The sequence below is a fragment of the Mustela putorius genome, unplaced genomic scaffold (assembly GCF_011764305.1).
Source record: "Mustela putorius furo isolate JIRA1106 unplaced genomic scaffold, ASM1176430v1.1 tig00000129_pilon_pilon_pilon, whole genome shotgun sequence".
Taxonomy (NCBI): domain Eukaryota; kingdom Metazoa; phylum Chordata; class Mammalia; order Carnivora; family Mustelidae; genus Mustela; species Mustela putorius.
In genome coordinates, this window is record NW_025421290.1 from 33,142,869 (window position 1) to 33,165,631 (window position 22,763).

At 35.5% G+C, this 22,763-nt stretch overlaps 1 protein-coding gene across 12 annotated transcripts in view; it reads left to right on the forward strand.

Moving 5' to 3' along the window:
- The window catches only part of CEP128 (centrosomal protein 128), a 378,971-nt gene that overhangs the window by 58,929 nt on the left and 297,279 nt on the right, over positions 1-22,763 (forward strand). For 11 of the 12 annotated variants that reach the window (XR_006604280.1, XM_004739137.3, XM_013058015.2 and 8 more), the window contains 3 exons: positions 12,165-12,251; positions 14,798-14,872; positions 16,432-16,564. Coding sequence is in view for 11 of the 12 variants with exons in the window: in XM_004739137.3 (XP_004739194.1) it covers positions 12,165-12,251; positions 14,798-14,872; positions 16,432-16,564 (295 nt within the window). In the remaining variant the exon portion in view is untranslated. The remainder of the gene's footprint in view (positions 1-12,164; positions 12,252-14,797; positions 14,873-16,431; positions 16,565-22,763) is intronic. The other variant, XM_004739131.3, reaches the window with a different exon arrangement.

Below are 22,763 nucleotides of genomic sequence, written 5' to 3' on the forward strand. Positions count from 1 at the left end.
AAAGAAGGTGCTAAATTATGTCTTTTTGTGTGGTTCAGCCTAGTAAGCTCCTATGATTTATTTCTTCTAAGAGGATGGATGCTCATCTTGATGACAAAAGGAATGTTAACTTTATATTTAAAAAATTTTATGTGGTTCCTTTATGTTCTCCCCTTTACCATTTCTCTCATCCTTCACATCATTAAATTCTGTCAGTTCTATTTATTTATTTTTTAAAGATTTTATTTATTCACTTTAGATGGAGAGAGAGAAAGAGAGCAAAGAGGAAGAGCAGGGGAAGTGGGGGAAGCAGACTCCATGCTAAGTGGATACGGGGTCTGGTCCCATGACTTTGACATCATAATCTGAGCCAAAATTAAGACTTGGGTGCTTAATCAACTAAGCCGTCCAGGCACTGCATCAGCAATAAAAAAAAGAAATTAAAGAAATGTTTTCTGGGGTGCCTGGGTGGCTCAGTGGGTTAAGCTGCTGCCTTCGGCTCAGGTCATGATCTCAGGGTCCTGGGATTGAGTCCCGCATCGGGCTCTCTGCTCAGCAGGGAGCCTGCTTCCCTCTCTCTCTCTCTCTCTGCCTGCCTCTCCATCTACTTGTGATTTCTCTCTGTCAAATAAAATACAATAAAAAAATTAAAAAAAAAAAGAAATGTTTTCTGAATTGATCACTCCTCACCCCTTCTATTGCTACTATTCTCATCTATCTTCTTGTCTCTATTTTCTCCTGCTTGGGCTGGTGCAGTAGCCAGCCCCCTTGCTCCCATTCTTACCTTCCTTCAGTCTTTTCCCCACAGAATCAGATAGTGCCACATCATTCTTCAGAACCCTTCAGAGGTTTCTTTATCATATTCAGAATAAAATGTAAAGTCCTCAGCCTACAAGCCTCCTCACTTATGGTTCCTGCATACCCACTACCTTAATTCTCTGTCATTCTTGTCTACTCTAGGCCAACTAGGCTTGCCTTCTTGCTTTTCCACAGACATGTCAGGCACCCTCCTGCTTTTGGACATTTACACTTTCCATTTCCAGAGCCAGGAATTTTCAACTCTGGAAACAGTTGCTTTGCTGTTTACCCTCAAATCTTTCAGATCTTTCGGTAGGGGTTTCAGAGCTCTTCTTCAGCAAGGCCTATTAACTATCCTTGGTAAACCCTTTCTTCACTCCTGTGCTCCCCACACTGCCTCACGCTCTTTTTTAATTTTTACTTTTTTATTAGCACTTTTCATTACCGGTCATCTGTCTGCCCCTGATCAGAATTCAGGCAGGCACATTGCTCACTGCTGTGTCTCCAGTACCTAGAGCTATGGCAGGCATGAAATAGGGGCCCAAGAAGTGTTTCTTGGAGGAAAGGGTGAATAAATATTGTCTACTCAATGTCTAGTCAGAACTATACATAGTAAAATATGCAGCCTATACCTTCGTGTACTTAGTGTATGACAGTTAATGTGCTGGGGACTGGAGATTTAATGGTACTTAAAACATGGTCTTGACTTTGAGGGACTCCCAGTTTAGCTGAGAAAGAAATGTTAACAATCTCTGTAATTCACTAAGGGTGTTATTTCAGTTTTGAAATAGGCTTTACAGCAGCCCAGAGGGAAAATAGTTATCTCTTCTTGACCATTTGGGAAAATTTGGGTGGAAGAAGTGGCATTTTGCTGAGAGTTTGTGTTTTAAAATCATTTTGGGCATTTCTTTTAATGAGTGTGATTCTACCCCATTGCTTATTGCTGCATGATAAGCACTTTACCAATCCATGCCCGAAATAGATATTTAAATTCCTACTCACTATAGTTTTGATTTATAGTATTGTTCTCTTACTATTTTATACCATGTTGATTATTTTCATCTCTCTTTTATGTTTATTACCTATGGATTACTTATTTTTTTGCAAGGCTAAAGTTAAACACTTTTCTGTAAGGTTGTGAAAGAACTATTAATGTTACCATGCTGATAAAAAGGAAATAGATGGAGGAGAATGATTGTCTATTATGGGATTTGTATTTAAAAGCCGATTGAACACTATTTGGCACAGCTTGAAATGCGCAGGTCCAAGACCTTTCATGTTCTTCAATCTTCTTCCTTAGTCTTTTTCTTGATTTACCTCTTTGCATCCTGCACCCCACCCCTGCTGCTTTAACCGGTAAGTCTGTTTTATTAGGCTTTGATCATTTCAGATGACACTAAAATCCTTTTAGTATTTTTTTTTTTGTGGAAAATATTTTTTCCCCCAAAATTCCTTGTAAAAGAGAAGCTGGAAGAGATCTTATATGTTGTCTCTTTCAACCTTGTCCTCACTGAGTACCTGAATTTCCATTCACAGAGCAAACTTCCCATGTGGTTCATGCATATCATATAGATAGTTTCCACAAGCCATGTTCTCTTTCCTTTATTGGGAAATATTGATAGTAATTAATGGCTGGATTAAAGAATATTCCAGATCATATATTTCAGGAGCCTGCTCTTCAATATTGACAAAATAAAAGTTGAAAATCTAGAACTGTATCCTACATCGTAAGACAAGTAAAATGCCAAGTGTTAGCATGCTCGGGAAGGTTTTTGGGTTCCTTTGAGGGTTGCAGTTTTATGAGATGGTGTGTAGATGTCAGTTGTCCTGAGATTCTTAAAATCTCATTTCTGCGTAATACTTCTGTTATCTCTTCTTAGGCTTTTCACTTTATTAAAAAATATTACCTAAGGATATTAATTATTAAGTGTTTACAGTGTACTTTCTATCCCCTTTCACCTTTTCAACGACCTTTCTCCAAAATCCTCCAATGTATGTAACATATTTTTTATTATTCAAATGTTTTTGAATAAGGTGTATTTTTCAAAATACCTTCCTGGGTTGATCAGTTTGATTGTAGCTTCTTAGTTCCTACTCACTGATGTTAGTCCTTATAGGATTTTTTTTGTTCTACTTTTTTCCTCCCTGATATTTGCTCTCTAGGTTCTTGAACAGTCCTTTCTTATTTTCTCCAAAATGGCCATTGTGGCCTCTGACTCCTTTCTTTATTTCACCTATTCTTGAAGCATGTGTGTAGATGTTCTTGTAAAGCACCTCAGAATCTCTTTGGAAATAGTTGAGGTTTGCATTAGGAATAAATACTCTTACTGCTGCTGTGAGTTGCATTTAAGTCTTGATACATTTTATGTTCATACCATATATGCCTAGATCTTAAAGTATTGTTTAAGCACATTTATTTTGCTGTGTGTACTTACTTGTTTTTGCTAATATTATCATTGTAAACTATAACAAATAAGGCTAGCATGAATCTGTGTGAGTCCCTTTGTGTAACAGTGTATGCAAATAGACATTTAATGCAGCTAATGCTATGATGATGATGAAAAATGTCTGTGCTCTTGTTGACTGAACAGCTGCCTGACAATAGCCTGAGATTTTCTGAGTGTAGGACTTGTTTAATTTCTACTTTGTGCTTTTCTTGAAGAGTGTAATGTTTCTATCTACATTTCCAGTGAATTTATCCTAGACCATCTGTTTATAAAGCCCTTTTCCATCATTATCAATTAATATTTATTGGGCAACTACTGAGTGCATAGTAATGTTGTGTAAACAGAGACCACTCTGCTCCAGATAGACTTATTCATCGACTTGGTACGGTTTTATTTTGATTAGAAAATAGTGAAAAAAAAAAATCCAAAGGCATAAAATAACATACTCTAACTCTAAAACAGTGAAAGGTGTTGTATATTTAAGGGCATGCTACTCAAATACATATAAAACTTGAGAAATTTTATTTTACTTATTTTTTTTAAACTTGAGAAATTTTAAATAAAATTTTTGTAATTACCTATGATCTTCTGTTTGTCAACAATTCTAACTCAGTGGTCCTGTATTTAGAAAGTCAAATGAAGTATCATATTACTTTGGGGTTTCTAATAAAACTCTGAGTGTCCTTTTTCAAAGAGGAAACTACTCAGATAAAAACAGACCCTCCACTAAGAGCCTTTGCTTTTTGATTTTGAAGGAAATCCTGGAAAGTGCACTTGTTGGGCTCACATTTAACTTTACTTGCAAGATTTTTCTTAAGTAAAAGATTGCATAAAAATAAAGTCTGTTCCAGTAAAAGCAGTGGCATTTTAGGGAATAATACTCATTACCATTGTTGCTTTTGAATTAAAGAAGGCAAAAGACTTGAATGTCTTTTTAGCAAACCAACTTTGTAGGCAGTAATTAAGGTTTTGTTTTGCAGATTGGCAAATTTAATAACATTTAAAGAATGAAATCCTGACAGTAGTCAATAGGGCTTTTCCTTTTGTGTTATTTTTATAGCCCTGGTAGATCTTGCTGATTCATCCAGGGTCTCTGGCCTGGTTAGTCTTCCATGTGCCCTTTGGCTAAGGTTTAGGGTAAAGACTATGACCATGGAACAGAGCAAAGGGAATTGGCTCTCATGGTGATTGAACCCATGACCTTGGTTGGCTTTGTTGGCAAAGGGTGCCCCAGCCAGTCACAGACTCCATAAATATGGACATAATAGAAACAATAAGTTTCCTATTTATTGGGGAAAATAGGTCAGTAATATGTGACCCTCTACCCTATCACAATGGTTTCTATAAAAGCTTTTTGGATTCCTGAAAAAACTAACACCTTATCATAAGACAAAAAAGAAAAAAAAATAGACATCTGGGCCATTCTCAAAGAGAAACTTTGAGTTTTATGTTTCAGAACCTCAGATATCTTTAAAGAACATCATTAAGGATTACAATTGCCATCAGAAGTAATACCATTGTACTTAAATTACTGATAAATCTTACTTAACTACATGATACTTGATATTACTCTGCCTTTTGAAAAACAGGAATGGTTGTATCTTGTGACTCCACACACAATATGCTTACCACTTCCATCTGGAAAATACATAATTCAACTGACAGCAGGTTTTTAGAATTTCTCCCTTTGATAGCCTAAAAATCTGTATGGTGTTATTAAGGTAATGATCACATTTGGATGCTCTTTGGCCTTTATCATGTAATTCTACTTTAACTTACTAATTTTTTTTTTTTTTTTTTTGTGGTAGTTTGTATAGAATTTTTGTTCCTTGGTTATGGCCGAAAAATAAATTTCTTTGAATAATTTGAGTAAAATCTAACTATTTTTGAGTTAGATATTGGTTCAGGGATTTAGAATATGAATGCATTGTTTTCTGCCTTGAAAAGAAACTTTTTTTGTTTTGTTTTGTTTGGTTTGGTTTTTGTTGGCACAGATAATCCCCAACTGGATGAACTTAAAGGCTAAAATTTTCCATGACTTTAGCTAGTTCTCATGTGGGAGGAATCTCTAACTAGATTTAGGAAAAAACAAAATTTAGAAATTCACAGAGCTTGACAGAAATAAAATCTATGTTAATTTAAGTGAGTAGTATTAGTTGTGAACAATAAAATCCTGCTGCAATATGCTTATATATTCCTTTTCAAAATATGTATTATTCTATTGATATTTGATGGTTTTAGAGTTGTGATTTAGGTTTTCAAAAGATAATTTTGGAAATAGACGCCAGATTTCTGTCTTTTAAAAAAAAATCTCAAATATGTTTCTTATTACAGTATTAAGTATACATATTAAGTACTTAATAATGTTTTTTTCTTGATTTGAAATATGACAATTGTTCTTAAAGTTATTAAAAATTTTTAATATCCATAAATATAAACTTTTAGCTTTATAGTTCATGTGGTCTAATTCCAATCAGAATTGCATTATATTGCAAAACTTAAAATACTTGCTGACTTTTATTTTGTACCTCCATGAAGAATTTAATTATAAAAATATTGTCCAATGAGCTATGACGCAATGAAAAAGCACAGAGGAACTTTACAGGCATATTATTAAGTGAAAGAATAATCTGAAAAGACTACATACTGTAGGATTCCAACTATATGACATTCTGGGAGAGAAAAACCATGGAGACAATAAAGAGATTAGTAGTTGCCAGAATTTGGGAGGTAGGGGATGAATAGGTAGAGCACAGGATTTTTAGTGAAAATACACTATGAAAATATATTATTATACTGTAATGATAGATACCTGTCATTATAGATTGGTTCAAACCCATAGAGTACACAGCACCGAAAATGAACCCTAATGTACATTATGAGTGATTATATTGTGTCAGTGTAGGTTCATCAGTTGTAGCAAATGTGTACTACTTTGTTGAAGGATGTTGATAATGGGGATGTTATACAGGTATGAGGACACTGGTGTATATGGGAACTCCACTTCCCTCTCAGTTTTGCTATGAACATAAAACTGCTCAAAAAAAAAAAAAATCAAGTCTTTAATAATATATAGTAAGAGCAATACTTTTCTAATTCTCAGTGACATGACTTTATTCTTTGTTACTGGGAAAAAAAATCTGACTTGGAAGTTTGTACCTTTTAAAGGGTAATGTTACTGACCTATTGTTCCATGTGAACAGACTTGTTTTTCTATAGTCTTGTTGGTTTACCAGTGAGTCATCTGCATGTTCTTGCCCTTGTGACCAAAGGCATGCACTTGGAGCACTGCTCAATGATTAGAATGAGACAGGATAGTTTATGTTCATCTTTTTTTTTTTTTTTTTCCCCCAAATTTCAGTGGCCTGTGTGGGAGTTAAAATAGACCTACCTCTATTTCATTCCAGCTCCATGATTCTTACCCAAGCTGGCTGGTCCCTTTACAGTCAACAAAGGGCCTTTAATTCCCTATTTTTTCTTTATTTTATTTTATTTTTTAAAAGATTTTATTTATTTATTTGACAGAGAGAGAGATTGTAAGTAAGTAGAGAGGCAGGCAGAGAGAGAGGGGGAAACAGGCTTCCCAGTGAGCAGAGAGCCTGATGCGGGACTCAATCCCAGGACCTTGAGGCCATGACCTGTGCAAAAGTCAGAGGTTTTAACCCACTGAGCCACCCTGGTGCCTCTATTCTTTATTTTTGAGTGTGTTTTAAGATCCTCTTGATAAACATGCCTATTGCCAAAGTTGGAGTTTTTATGGTCCGATGAGATGTCTTCAAACATCTTCCTTTTTCTCCTTTACTTTCTAGAAGAAAAGGCTGCTTTAAAAAAAAAAAAAAAACATTTAACCATGAGAATTCAGAATACTCTACCTCTAAAGAAATGCAGTAGTATGATACTCAATGTGTTAGTCTTTTTAATGGAAATAGTCACACTTAAGGGAAAGAAGAAAAATTATTGTTATTAAAGATTTAAATGTGCTCCAGGGATGCACTATTAAGGCTTAGCATTGTTGCTGTAATCTTAAACGTGTAAAAGACAGTCTGAATCCTGGAGCAGGACACATGATAGCTTTATAGCTAAACTGCTTTTAAGGGAAAAAAAAAAAAAAAACAAGCTTTAAAAAGCAAAATAACATAATAATGGAAATTCATTGGCATGTGATTTTTTTTCTCCTTTTATAACTGCTTTTACTGGGTCAGTTTTAATATAATTCTCATTGCTTGATCTAAATCAAATGGGAAAGAAATCTAGTGCAGCCTTATATACTTAAAAAGATAGTATATGAGTTTAAGTTTATTGTTAAGGTTTAAAGAAAGCTTGTAATTTTGATTCAGTTAGTTTTTAAAGTCTTCTCCTTCAGTGTTATTTGTGTTTTTAGAAGGTAAAAGTGCATTAATATGTATTTACTAGATCTGAAGAATTAGATTTTCTTTGTCTTTTATTTTAAACTAGGTAATGTAGAAAATATGTTCAATATTCTGGGCTAGAATATTGCATGTGTGTTTACTTGTTTACTGACCGATGATCTGTAGGAAGCAGAGATGATGTTCAAACTTAATGACATTTTGAGATGAAATGGTGGAAATACAGTAATTTGCTTTAGGTTGCTCCTTAGGACCTCATTTGGCTCCTCTACTGAAAACAATAGGATTTAAGTTCTCATTGACTAAATTTTTCTAAGACATACATCCTTAGAGTAAAAGGAGAAGTAAAAAAGGGAGATATTAAATAACATTTTGGGTATCAAAGTACAACTATAATTGAAAAGTGTACATTTGGAAAAGGGATATTATGAACAACAGTTCAGATGTTGAAGGTAGAAACTGAGGAGGAAGGGAAGTTTATTTTGCAGATTCCGAGGTATCCAAAAGAATTAGAGGTTCTTTTATTCAACTAGCTCATATATGGAAATTAGGCTTTTTTAAAAAGTTGACTTTCAGAAGAATTATGTTTTATAAGGTATAATTCCATGTTATAAAACACAATTTGTTTAATTAAAGTTCAGCTTATTGATTTTTCTTTAATATCAAGTAAAATTATTAATATTTATACTAATTATAAGAAATAAAGATTGAATATCTATTAGTATGAGCATGAAAATAATAATTTCTCACATTGCCCTTTCAGGGGAATGAGTTCTGGTAACTGATAAGCCTTCACAGGATTGGGGAAGTAGGAGTGTTGGGTGTGGTTACAGGTATAACTGTTCAAAATTGAGTACTGGAGTAGAGGCAAGCTGCTCTGCATAACCTGGAGAGGGAGATTTAGAAGGCTGTGGGGGAGGTCCTGAAGGTGCAAAGAAAGTAAACAATGAGGATGGAGAAGATGTAAGGATAACCAGTGTTTGGTGTAGCTTTGATGAGTGTACTCCATTGATCTATAATAGTTTTATATAAATTCCAGCTCACTTATTAGTGTTTTGGGGGGTAAGCAAGTTATCTTGGGGGTAAATGCAAAGAGTTTTAGTGTTCTACATACTGGTGAGCACTGAACTCTGAGTTAACGTACTAGGAATCTGGTGGCATCAGAGTATAAGGTTTGGTGGGGGGGAAATTTTGTAGGCTAAAAAAGACCCGATAGTGTTATTTTTGCTCTGGCTTTGAGTTAAAATTGGTAGGTGAAACATTAAGGATATTTGTGTAGTCTCAAAGTATCTACCAAAATAAGTGTTAATTACTTTAGTGGTTTTTAACATAACATCACACACTTTTTGATATTTTCCCTCTGGGAAATGGAGCTTAATTCTCCTTTTGAGTTGAAGTGGCTTCTGCTCAGGAGTTTGAATCCAGAATCAGGCTATTTATAGTTTGATGAAACTTAACAGCTGCCAGAGGACCTCTTCCCTGTAACAATCCCCTCACCCCCACCATGGAAAAGCCCAGGCTGGTTTATAGCTCAATGCACAAATATTAAAAAGATAACCAAGTTGTTTAACTTATTTAAAACAAAATGGGGCTAGGCTGAGATGATGATGTTGAGGAGTGAAATAGTTCAAACTTTATGAAGTGATTAAAAAGTGTAGCAACAACATCTTTGTATCTTTTTATTCTCTTACACATGCCCATTGACTGAGGCGAGCAGCATGGAAATTCACTTGCATTGGGTGGAAGTAGTCTGCCTTGATGTCTGCTACTTCTTTTCCATTTGATTGAAAAATCTCCAGGGTTTGTATAAGACCAGATGTCAGGTACAGCCATCTTCAGTTGTGAGATGTATGTCCAAGACTCAAACCCCTGAAATCTGGCTGTCATTTGGGTAATGAGGAGAACCCAGTATAGTTCCTTTCACAGAGATTTAGGAACAGTCATGCCAAAAGGAAAAAGATGACTCAGAGAGGGTGCAGGAGGCTGAAGTGACTACCATACACAATGCCTGGGGTTGTTAGTTCATCTGGGTTCATCACCTTCAGGTCCCAGTTCTGACACCATATAATGTCAACCTGCAGGCTCTTTATAAGCTTGCAGTCAGTTTCAGGTTTCTAGGGTACTCTTGTGCAAGTAAAATTTATGAACCCATTCTGCTGTGAATAGATTACAGCATATAGAGTTAAATATTATTACAAATTCCACTGACCTTACAAGAAAGGACAAATATCAGATATCAAAGTCATTTGATAACTACCTGAAAAGCAGTACAATTCAACTATTTGTACCTCACTTTCCCTCTTAATAAAATTGACTTAGTGGTAACTTGTAGATTTATAAATGATGTGGTTTGAAATGTTGGGGTTCAGAGCTGATGCCTAAAAAAGAATTCTTGAGACATCTTTGGTGTAAAGGGGTGTTTTTCCTTTGTTTGTTTTTTTTAAAGATTTTGTTTATTTATTCGGCAGAGCATAAACAGTGAGTAGCAGGTAGAGGGAGAGGGAGAGGGAGAAGCAGGCTCCCCGCTGAGCAAGGAGCCTGATGAGGGCCTGACTCCAGGACCTTGGGATCATGACCGGAGCTAAAGGCAGTCACCCAACCAACTGAGCCACCCAGGCACCCCAAAAGGGTGGTTTTATTAAAGTAGAGGGACAGAACTCATGGTAGAAAGAGCTGTACCAGGGTTATGAGGAGTGGCTGATATACTTTCAAATTGGGAGGAGGTTAAGGATGGCACAAGCCTCCAAGGTATTTTGGAGGCAGGTTTTCAGGGCCTAGAGGAGGCTAGCTATTGTTAGGAAGAGGTCATTTATTACTATTTAGTTAAAACTCAGTCATGAGACCCTTCAGATTGTATCAGTGGGTCCTATGCTTGGAGGATGATTGCTAATGTATATCTTGGGGGCTAGAGATAAAGGAATTTTTCAAAGGAATTTTTATATGTTAAAGTAGACTTCTAGGATCCTGGGGGTGAGGGTAATCTTAAGCAAAGACTGCCTTTTGCTCTTATCAAAGCATTAACATTGAGGCAGCTGGGTTCCTAAAGGAATGGCACTCTGCCTTTTGCAAGAACTTGTCAGTGGGCTGTAGGTCGTAAGCAAATCTAAGTTTTTCTTTTGTGTTTGTTTCCCACATCATAAAGATTAAATGTATATGTTCAATGTATATGATGTATTTAATATATAAGAAGAAGAATGCTTGGACATAGTGAATACTGTAAGTGTTATAATATTATTACTATACTCAGACCAAAATTATTTTTCATTTTGATGATGCCTCTCTGATTTTTTTACTCAATTCCTTTTTATTAGAGTTGGAGCCATGGGAGAGGGGGCTGTAATTTCCTGACAGGAGGCCATGGTTATTTCATATGCATGTATATTAGTAGCTTCAGCATTGTGCCTGACATATAGTAAATGCATTTAGGTGTTATTTGTTGAATATGTAAGTTAAGGAAGTTGAATATGACTGATTATATTTACATCAAAAAAAGTTTTTTAAAAGATTTATTTATTCAATAGAGCACACATGAGGGTGGGAGGCAGGCAGAGGAAGAGGGGGAGAGAGAATTTCTAGCAGACTCCCTGCTGAGCACAGAGATCCAACGCAGAGCTGGATCTCACCACCCTGAGGTCATGACTTGAGCAAAAATCAAGATTCAGATGCTTAACTGACTGAGCCACCCAGTTGCCTCTGCATCAAAATGGTTTTTAACACATTTGCTGTTTGTCTAAAAATCGTTTTCCTGTTGGGCACCATAGATCTTGTTGGGAGACCTCTGGCATTGGCTTTTCTCAATTTGGGTGTCCTCTGAACATACACCTTGCTAAGTCTAAATGTTAGAATTATCAAAATTTTTTCTTAAACAAAGAATGTCTTTTAAATGTCATGAAAGTTTGCTGCAAGTATATATATATTTTTCCTCAAGTTTAATTTTGTTTTAATGTATAGCAAACCCAAACACCCATTTTTCTGGTTACCCTTTGAAATTCGAATTTTCTTGAAGTTCCTTTTTCCATTTTATTAAAGAGAGACAAATGTAGAAAAAGAATGCCCTGTTTTCTCTTTGTGAGGAATGGTTTGAAGAGCCAGTTCTTTGTAGCAATAAAATATCATATATGTAATACATGTGCAACAAGCATGTTTCTATCTTAAGATTTTTTTTCAGAATTTGAAAAACTAGTGAGCTAATTTTTATTATGTCTAAATAGTTGAACAGATAATATGATGTTTATACATTATCTCACCTGGAAGTAAGCTTTGTTTCCAAGAGAATTGTTAGCTGTCTCTACTCCCTAAATGTGTAACAAAATACCCAAAGATGGGACAAAGTGAAACTAAGTGGAAATTGATTAGAAAGATCAAGAAGTAGTTTATATTTGATATATAAAAATAAATATCACTGCTGAAGTGTTCTTATGACTTCAGTGTATGAGAGAGTTGTAATTCCTTTGAATATGTTGTACAACTCATAATCGTGTTTTCCCCCCTTTTCTTAATAAATCCTAATAGTGTCTTTCAGTTTTATGTGTATTTTGGAATAATACATATTTTTTCATATCTTTCCTTCTAGGCATTGAAGAAACAAGAAGCTAAAGCAGATGAAAATGAGGGAGTCATGAAAAATAAGATAAAACAGACTGAAACTGAGAAGAGTCAAGTAAGATTTTGAAAGTTATCTTTCAAAAAGTAATGCTCTTTGAAATGGGGCCAGTGATACTTGTTGAGTGTCTTGAAAATTGTTCCTGAGAACATCTGTTAGAACAGTGAAGGCTTTATGTTTTGATATGAAGTTGATTGGTTTGATGGCTCGCTGTTCTCTGCTGTTTGCTCTGGGAAACATGTATAGGTCATTTGCTACCTTGTCAGTTGGCCACTCCCTTTCTAAGAGGGCAACTGAACTTTATCATTCCTTACCAGGAAACATTTAGGGAGCTTGACTTTGTTGCAGGGTTATTTAGGAAAGATCTGTTGTTTAAAGGGTGGGTATTTTGAATATATTCATTTTCATCATAGAAAATAGGTGCATTAAATATTAAGAACTTTTGACATATATTCATGTCTGTGAATCTATAGAGCCTACCAAGTTAGAGTTAAGCATTTAGAGGACAGCCAACTCTTCTTAGTTTGCAAATGAATAGATTTAAGGATGAGCCCAAGGTAACGTATGATAAAATAAAAATTGCCCCTGATGTAATGTTCTTTGCTTTGTATCACTCTATAAATCGACCTTACCTCCTCGATTTTTATTTCACCAACCTATGTCTAGTTAAATGATGCTTCCATGCTCCCATTATGGTTAGCAAGTCATGTCAGGCCATCATGCTTGCCCTTAAGGAGTTGAGGCTGCTGATACTATCCAGGGAGCATGACCAGTGTGGGCTTTGGTAGATTTTGAAAATATTTTAACTGAAGTCTGATTCCTTCCCTCTTTATTTCTCCAGGGAAACTAGAAGACAAATGAGATAGTATTTTGTGTGGTTTCTGTGGTTCTATATATACATTACTTTTTTTAGATTATGATATTTTATTGGCCACATATATAATTTTTTTTAAAAACCTATATAACCAAATTTAAAAAGTATTTTGAAATAGTTATATAGATTCATAAAGTGTTGCAAGACAAAATGTAGAGAGAGGGCACATGTGCCCTTCAACCACTTTCCCTCAGTGGTAACATTTTGCATAACTGTCCTTCCATATCCAAACTGAGAAATTGATTTTGGTATAATCCACAGAATTTATGCAGATTGCACCAACTTTTTGTGCACTTGTTCATGTTTCTATGAAGTTGTATCATGTATAGATTCATATTACCATCTGCACAGTGAAGATCCAGAACTACAGTGCCCCTCTGTGCTACTCTTCAATTGCTGTACCTACCCCATGGACAGTATGGGGTAGTAGTTTGGTCAAATGAAATGATAACTTAGGATGATTATCACAAATCCAAGCGCTTAATAACATCTTAATATAAATTTGTGGCTTCACAAAAGAGCTTACTGTTAAAAGATGCAAGCATGTCTAGCATATGTAATCTCAGGAATTTTAACAAATGTATGTCCAGTCTATAGGGGTGAAAAGTAATTAATTTCCTTTTACTCTTCCAGGTTCTTTGGCTGGTCTCATAATTAAGTTGACATAAAATAGATTAACAAGAGAAAAAAATCTGATTTTGTATTTATAGGAGCTGCATAAAAATATGAACTCAAAGGCAGACAGGCAGTTGAGGCTTATATACCATTTTGAGTTGAGGAAATGGGACAGAGGGTCTCGGGCTTCAAAGGGGAGAAGGACAAATCACAGGAAGAGGAGAAGAGCAAATGTTTGGTCAACAAATGTTTGCCTTGTTTCACAGATAAGTCTTTCATATATAAAAACTCATCTTTGGTAATAGCACTCTTTCTAGTACAGACTCTCTCTCTAAATTCTTTAATGTAATTAAGGGATAAGTAAAAGCTTTTCCTGAGTCTTTTGGGTCTTGATTTTCTTCAGCTCAAAAAAATCCTTACACCAAAGAGGCATGTTTGGGGCAGGACAGAGAGGGTGGTGGCATATTCCTCTCCCCTTCACATCATTATATTTTCAACTTGTAGTAAGCTAGGCACATTCACACTTTTCAGGTGTTTGGTCATCTAACTAGCACATTTTCTGTGAATATTTATCTTATGATTATATTATTAAGGAAATCTTAAATGTGTTTACTTTTAGGAATGTCATGAATAATGGGAAATATTAGGAATGTTGGAATATTAAGAATATACAAAATCACCAGTTGGATGAAATATACTTTAGTCATATGGGGTCCTTCAAGTTTTATTCTAATTCAGTTCATATGACATTACATGTACCAAAGGACAAAATTGCTTTGGAATTTAGATTACAATGATTTAGAACTGGAAAGAATCTCAGAGACTGTCTAATATAAAGCCCTTATCATAGAGATGCTAGAAAGGAGACCTAAGGAAGAGAGTGTCATAGTTGAGATGGAACTGACCCCCTGAGGTCTCATCTGGTTCACTTTTTGTTATGCAAATAACATTTTCATGGAGACATTGATGTTTTGATAGCAAGTTATTTTTTCATATTAGCTGTAAATATCTTCTGAAAAATTCTCCAGTTTTCTCCTCTTAAACTATGCCCATAATAATTTAGTTATTTTCTGCTCCACTGGATATTTTTCTTTATCCTTTGTTGAAACTTTAGCTTGAACAGGAATTAGAGGTATCCCGAAGGTTATTGAATCAGTCAGAAGGCAGCAGAGAAACACTTCTGCATCAGGTAAGTCTATGCAAGCTATGATAATCTGCTTTTAAATTAAATCAAGGTTGAGTCTCCTTTTCTGTTAAATGTCTTTGTGAAAGGTAGAAAAAACCCACAAAGGTCTAGAATTTTTTTTTCTCTTAAGGAATGTATATAAAAACACATAAGCAGAGGATGAAATCCTTTCAGGATGAGTCAGAACAAGCTGGTACAAAACACGGACCAAGTTCCCACTGTGCTAGTGTGTCTTGCTGATTGCTGCTCCAATTTAGGATTTATCTCTCTTAGCCTAACCAGTGTAAAAATGAGAGTGGATGTGTAAGATAAAATTTTCCCAGAGGCTTAATTTTATTCAAGGAGGCATTGGAGAGTGAAGGAAGAAATAAAATACATGAAACAGACCTTTACATATTCAAGTTACTTTGCACTATCTTATATTTATGTTTTCAAGATGCTACCTGTCCCTTTTAACCAAAGATAAAGCTTAATTTTAAAACACAACATTTTTGTAACCCATTAGCCTATAATGAGAGTTTGGTGCTTCTGCTATTTAAACCTCAGTAACTTACATACATACATTGGATAAGGGCATATAGGTTTCTAACTGCCTCTCTGCCTGTGTTTAATATAAACCGCACTCATACCTTTCTCTGTTCTGAGGTGTGGCTTACGTAACTCGCTATGTAGTCTGCTAGGTATGCAAAGATGTCAGGCATTATAGATGCTTAAACATTTTGACAATTAGTGCTAAAAATACACCATAATACCTTTTTTGCAAAACCTTTAAAAATGTTCACTGGCTTTGTCCTACAGCCATTCATTCAAAGTCTGAACTTTCATTTTTGAAAGTTTATATTTGTAGTCCCTTCCACTCTAATTTTTTTTTCCCCGAGCTTTGACTTGTGGTGATTTCTGATCTCATCTTTTGAAATAAAAGTTTACTCTGTACAGGTTGTCATTGTGACTTTAACTGAGTCTTTTTGAGACTCCTAATTTGTTTAATGGTTCCTGGGGACATATCTGAAATGTGCTAGGCAATTTGCTAGTTTTTAGAAACAGAGATGAATAACATAGTCACTGACCTCAAGGAGTTTATACTTTATTCAGCAGCATTTATTTCTTATTTTGAACAGTACTTTGATATTAAAATATGCTAAATTGTGATCTTTTCACTTGAGTTTATCAATAGATAGACCATATTCATAGAAAAGGAGTGAAAAGTAGAAAAAGAGTTATGGGGGTGCTTGGGTTAATAGTAGTAGAGTGGACTAAGTTCACAATAAAGGATTTTTTTTCCCCTTTGGTGTCAAATTCTTTGTCTCAGTAGACACAGAGAAGGGGAAAAGACATTCATTCTTTGTGGAAGGAATGGGAGGAATAAAGAAATAGAGCAAGAGACTATTCCACTGTGCTTGGCATAACAAGGAGATTAACTTGGCTTCAACTTGTGCTGACAATAGCCCGTTAGAAGTAATATTTTTCCCTAGAAGAATAATTTGAAATAATTTGTAAGTTCAGTTATTCTTTTCCTGCATTTAAAACTGATAGAAATGTCATTTTTGACTGTATGTATTTAGGTGGAAGAGCTCCGTACACAACTTATGAAAGCAGAAGGTGATCGAAAAGGTTTACAACATCAAGTATCTCAGATGTCCAAGCAGCAGTTGAACCTTCAGGATGAACAAGGAGATGACTGGAGGTTTAGGAGAGGTATAATTCTGACTTGTAAATGTGTGGGGTTTCTTTTTTTAATCTTTCTTTAATACTTCCCATTTTCAGAATTGCATTTCATACAGTGTGCTCTCATCATCTTATTTCTTGATCTAAAACAAAGTTATTCAATAAGCTAATCATAATTTAGCATTGATATTTTTTCAGACCTTATCTTTTAGATTTGTGTTTATAGCAGTATTGAGCAGAAGGTACTGAGATTATTCTCTTTGCCCTCTGTTCCCACACATGCATAGCCTTCCCTATGATCAAATTCCTCTCACTGGAAGTATGTTTGTTATAACTGATGTGTACGTACCCTTGATATATCATTGTCATTTGAAGTCCATTGTTTCCATTAGGATTCATTCTTGGTGTTGTGTATTCTGTGGGGTTGGACTATGTATAAATGAAAGTTAGGCACCATTACAGTATCATAGAGTAATTTCCCTGTCTTAAAAATCCCTTGTGCTCCACCTTTTCATCCCTCTCTCCCCTCTAACCACTGGCAAGCAGATCTTTTTACCGTTACCATAGTTTTGTCTTTTCCAGAATCTAATATAGTTGAATCATACAGTGTTTCAGATTGGCTTCTTTCATTTATAATATACCTTTAAGCTTCCTCCATGTCTTTTCATGGCTTGGTAGTTCTGTATCCTCCCCCCCCCTTTTTTAAAAATTTTTTTTTTGGCATTGTCTGAATGTACCACAGTTTATCTATCTATTCACTACTGAAGAAGACCACTTGGTTGCTTCCAAATTTTGGCAATTATGAGTAAAGCTGCTATAAACCAAACATCCATATATAGGTTTTTGTATGGACAGAAGTTCTCATTTACTTTGAGTAAATACCAAAGAACATGATTACTGGATTGTATGGTCAGAGTATATTTAGTTTTGTAGAATCCTTCAAACTGTCTTTCAAAGTGGCTGTATCATTTCTTCATTCTCACCAGCAATGAATGAGAGTTCCTGTTGTTCCACATTTTTGTCAGTATTTGCAGTTGTAATAGTATCTTTTTTCTTTTTTAATTTTATTTATTTGACAGAGACACAGTGAGGAGTGGGAGCAGTGGGAGTAGGAGAGGGAGAGGGAGTGGGAGAAGAAGAAGCAGGCTTCTCTCTGAGAAGGGAGCCCGATGTGGGGCTCGATCCCAGGACCCTGAGATCATGATCCGAGCCGAAGGCTGATGCTTAAGGACTGAGCCACCCAGGCGCCCCTGGTATCTTGTTTTAATTTACATTTCCCTGATAACATATGATGTGGAGCACATTTTATTATGCATATTTTCACCTGCATATCTTCTTCTTTTTTTTTTTTAAGCTTTTATTTATTTATTTGACAGACAGAGATCGCAAGTAGGCAGAGAGGCAGGCAGAGAGAGAGAGAGGAGGAAGCAGGCTCCCTGCTGAGCAGAGAGCCTGATGCGGGGCTTGATCCCAGGATCCTGGGATCATGACCTGAGCCAAAGGGAGAGGCTTAACCCACTTAGCCACCCAGGAGCCCCAGCCTGTATATCTTCTTTAATGAGATATTCATTAAGGTCTTTGGCTCATTTTTTAGGCAGGTTGGTTGGCATCTTGTTGAATTTTAAGAGTCCTCTTGATATTTTAGATAACACCCTATGTCTTTGCAAATAATTTCTCAGTCTATAGCTTGTCTTTTCATTCTCTTGACCGTGTCTTTTGCAGAACTGAGAAGTTTTAATTTTAGTGAAGTTCAGGTTATCAGTTATTTCTTTCATAGGTGATAATTCTGCTCTTCTACCTGAAAAGTCATCATCAAACTCAAGGTCATCCACAACTTTGCCTGTCTTCTAAAAATTTTGTAATTTTGTGTTTTATATTTGGGTCAGTGATCCATTTTGAATTAATTCCTGTAAAAGGAATTCTTATTTCCATACCTAGAAGTCTGTATCTAGATTTTTTTTTTTTTTTGCATGTGGATGTCCAGTTGTTCCGCCCTACAGTATTTGTTGAAAACAACATTTTCTCTACTGTATTGTCTTTGCTACTTTGTCAGAGATCAATTGACTGCTTTGATGTTGGTTTATTTCTGGGCCTCTGTTCTGTTTCATTGATGTATTTGTCTATTTTTTGTTGTTGTTGTTCTTACCACACTCTTGATTATTGTAGCGTTATACTATGTCTTGAAGTTGGATAGTGTTAGTCTTCCAGCTTTGTCCTTCTCCTTCATATTGCATTGGCTGTTCTGGATCCTTCACCTCTCCATATATTTTTAGGATTAGTTTGTTGATACTTACAAAATAACTTGCTGGGATTTTGATTGGGATTGCATTGAATATGTAGATCAGGTTGGGAAGAACTGACATTTGGCATCATTGTGTCTTCCTATACATGAACATAAACTGTCTCTCTATTTATTTCCTTCAACTATGATTTCTTTCTTCAGAGTTTTATAGTTTTTGTCATACAGATTTTGTTAGATTTACATTTAAGTATTTTCTTTGGATGCAAATGTAAATGGTTTTATGTTTTTAATTTCAGATTTAACTTGTTCATTGCTGATATTAGCATCCAATTTTAATCTCTCTTCTGCTTTATTTTTAAACACATTTCAGACATATTTATCTCATGGGGGGCTTTCTCCTAGAAAGAACCAGCAAAGCTAAGTAGTGGAATTTTTTTCTAGCTTCTTATTTCCATGCCTAAATGTGTGTGTGTACTTCTCCTTGTACTTAAATTGGAAGTACCCCTACCTATGTTTTCATTTTCTTTTATCCCAATTTGAAATATGTACAATTAAAATTGAGATCCTGTCTTTTTTGTGATCAAGATGCGTGACAGAAATGAATCATCTGGCAAAAGTGGTCATGAACCATATGACCAGCTTTTTCTTATCTAGATTAAGAATATTTTATGTTTGAGAAATATTAGAATACCTTTTAAGTGGTGGTATTGATTTAGGTTGTGGAATTTAATGAGTCTAGATGTATTTCTTTTTGGAAGTTTACTTGTAACAGATATAGTAATATTGAAATTTTATAATGGTTTCTAATAGACTAGTCCAGATTGCTCAGCTTATAAATTATTTCCATAAGGAAGCTTCCTACTCAAATATCTGAATTATTGGAGAAACTCTTGTGAGCATTTGGTGTACTATCAAAATTAGGAAAGATAAATATTTTCCCAGATTCCCCACACATAACTCAGTATGTTGCCTAAGTTAGAATTTCCACATTGCCAGAAAATATTCACTAGGCAAATTCTGGCATACCTATCCTAACATAATTGCATGCCATTAAGTTCACTTAAGTTTCATGTGTTATAACTGAAATATATTTTGACATCAAATATTTTAAAATTTATTTTTAAAAGTAAAATCCCAAGGTTTTTGATTATTCATCAGATTTTCATAAAGATGCACATAAGACTTATGTAACACTTAACACTTATTTTGTTTGGAAAAAGACTCTGGTACGTTTGTTACATGTTTTCTTTCCTTCTAAAAAATCTAGTTATTCTTGGTGTAAGTCTTTGAAGACTAGAAGAATGTCACTTTCCTTAACTACTTACAAGGTTTAAAAATATCTGGAAGGTCTCATATCAATATGATAATGAACTTCTTCACCTTCTCTTAATGTTCTAAAATTTTAATCTTTATGAATACTTGTATTTTGTTTTTTTTTTTTGAATCTGCATAAGATATCACTCATAGTCACTCTGGTTGCTGTTTGTTTCTCCACTGGTTGCAAAGTAACTTCCACATCTGTTTTCATTTATTTATTATTATTATTATTATTTAAAGATTTTATTTCTTTATTTGACAGAGTTCACAAGTAGGCAGAGTGGTAGGCAGAGAGAGAGGGAGAAGGAAGCAGTGCAGGGCATGATCCCAGGACCCTGAGATCATGACCTGAGCTGAAGACAGAGGCTTTAACCCACTGAGCCACCCAGGCACCCCCCACATCTGTTTTCATTTATTTATTTATTTATTATTATTATTTTTTAAAGAATTTATTTATTTACTTGTCAGACAGAGATCACAAGTAGGCATCGAGGAAGGCAGAGATAGAGGAGGAGGCAGGCTCTCTGCAGAGCTTGATCCCAGGACCCTGATCCAAAGGCAGAGGTTCCAACCCATTGAGCCACCTAGGTGCCCCCCACATCTGTTTTTAAAATTGACTTTGCTGGGGCAGCTGGGTACCTCAGTCAGTTAAGTCTTCCTTTGGCTCAGTTCATGATCCCAGGTGTCCTAGGATCTAGCCCTGCATTGGGCTGCCTGCACTATGGGTAGTTTGCTTCTCCCACTGCCACTCCTCCTGCTTGTTCTCTCTCTCTCCCTCTCTCTCTCTCAAATAAATAAGTCTTTGAAAAAACAAAAAATGAAATTGACCTTACTTTACTAGTAGTCTTCTGAGTCAAAGTCAAAGGAATCATGCTATTACTTTTCTTAACTTGATCCCAGTTTTTTCCTCTTGCTTCTTGGATCTCTTTAACTGACTTCCATGTTTCTACTCTTTCTTGGTTCTTCTGAGTTCCTTGTTTTCATTCTTTTTGTTTGAATCTTTTCTGTTTGTTTACAGCTTGTCTTTTAAATGCTGGGTGTTGCCTAGAATCATCCTTATGGGGTTTCTCACTTAATATTTCTCCCTAGAGGTTGTTATTTAAATCTTATGCTTTCGCTGTCACCTGTAATGAAATCTTGAGTCCACTAATCTTTAGCCCCCCAGTTGGAGTCTCTCATTGGACATCTCTATCTGCTATTCCACAGAATGCACCAGTCAACAGATCCTTTCCTGAAAAACGATTTTTATTTCCTGTTTCAGTCTGTGCCACCATCCTTTATCCAAATAGCCGAGACTTGATTACAAAGAACATCAGAAATTATTCCTTCTCTCCTCCGTCTGCTTTGTCCTTGCCTATTTATAGATCTTGGTATTTCTTGAATTTGGCCCATCTTCTTTTTTATTCTCACTGTCCCAGTTTAGGCATGCTTTGTCTCATTTGTATTACCCTCTTAACTTATTCTAGTTCCTCTGTGATCTGTCTTCGATACTGCTGCTACTAAAGGGATGCTTTCTAAGCCACAAACCATTCATGTCACTCTTTTTATTAAAAATATTTTTTAAAAAAATATAATGTATTATTAGGCCCAGGGGTAGGTCTTTGAATCTCCAGGTTTACACATTTCATAGCACTCACCATAGCATATACCCTCCTCAACGTCCATGACCCCACCACCCTCTTCGTACCCCCCTCCCCCAGCCCCCTCAGTTTGTTTTGTGATGTTAAGAGTCTCTTATGGTTTGTCTCCCAACCAATCCCATCTTGTTTCATTTATTCTTTTCCTACCCCCTAGACCCCCCACGTTGCATCTCCACTTCCTCATATCAGGGATATCATATAATAGTTGTCTTTCTCTGATCCATTCATGTTACTCTTGCTTAAAACCTTTTGCTGTAGGTTATTGAGCTCTTACTATATATGCAGCATTTTGCTATTCATTAGTTCTTAGAACTTCAGTCTTAAGTTCTAAGAACTACACTATAAGAAGGGTACTAGTCTTACTCTCATTTGAATGAGTTAGGGAAAAAAAAAAAAAACCCACAACTGAAGAACAAAGAGGTTGCCTAAGGCCATAGTTTTGGGAAGTAACAGACCTGAATCTCTTTCTCCCTGAATTCTGAACTGCTATGCTGTACTGACCCATCATGTTTTGTTGTTTTTTTTTTAAAGATTTTATTTATTTATTTGACAGAGAGAGAGATCACAAGTAGGTAGAGAAACAGGCAGAGAGAGAGAAAGGGGGAGCAGGCTTCCTATCAAGTGGAGAGCCCGATGCGGGGCTTGATCCCAAGCCCCTGAGGTCATGACCTAAGCCGAAGGCAGAGGCGTAACCCACTGAGCCACCCAGGCACCCTCCGACCCATCATGTTTGTAGCAAGTGTTCTTCAAAGTGAAGTGTGTGAGACAATCTCCCGGGTGTGAGAGGAGAGTGTTTGTAACACAATTTTTATTTTATATCTTACATTTTGAGTATTTTAATTTTGCTAAATGTTTCATTATATATGTATGTATGTATGCCTAAGTATATATTTATATATATCCATACTATTTTATGTGCATCTAGATTATGAAACTTAACAAATTACTATGTTTCCACATTAAATATATGTTTCACAAGTTATGTATATGTATTTATACATGTATTCATATGTGTTAATATCTCCATATT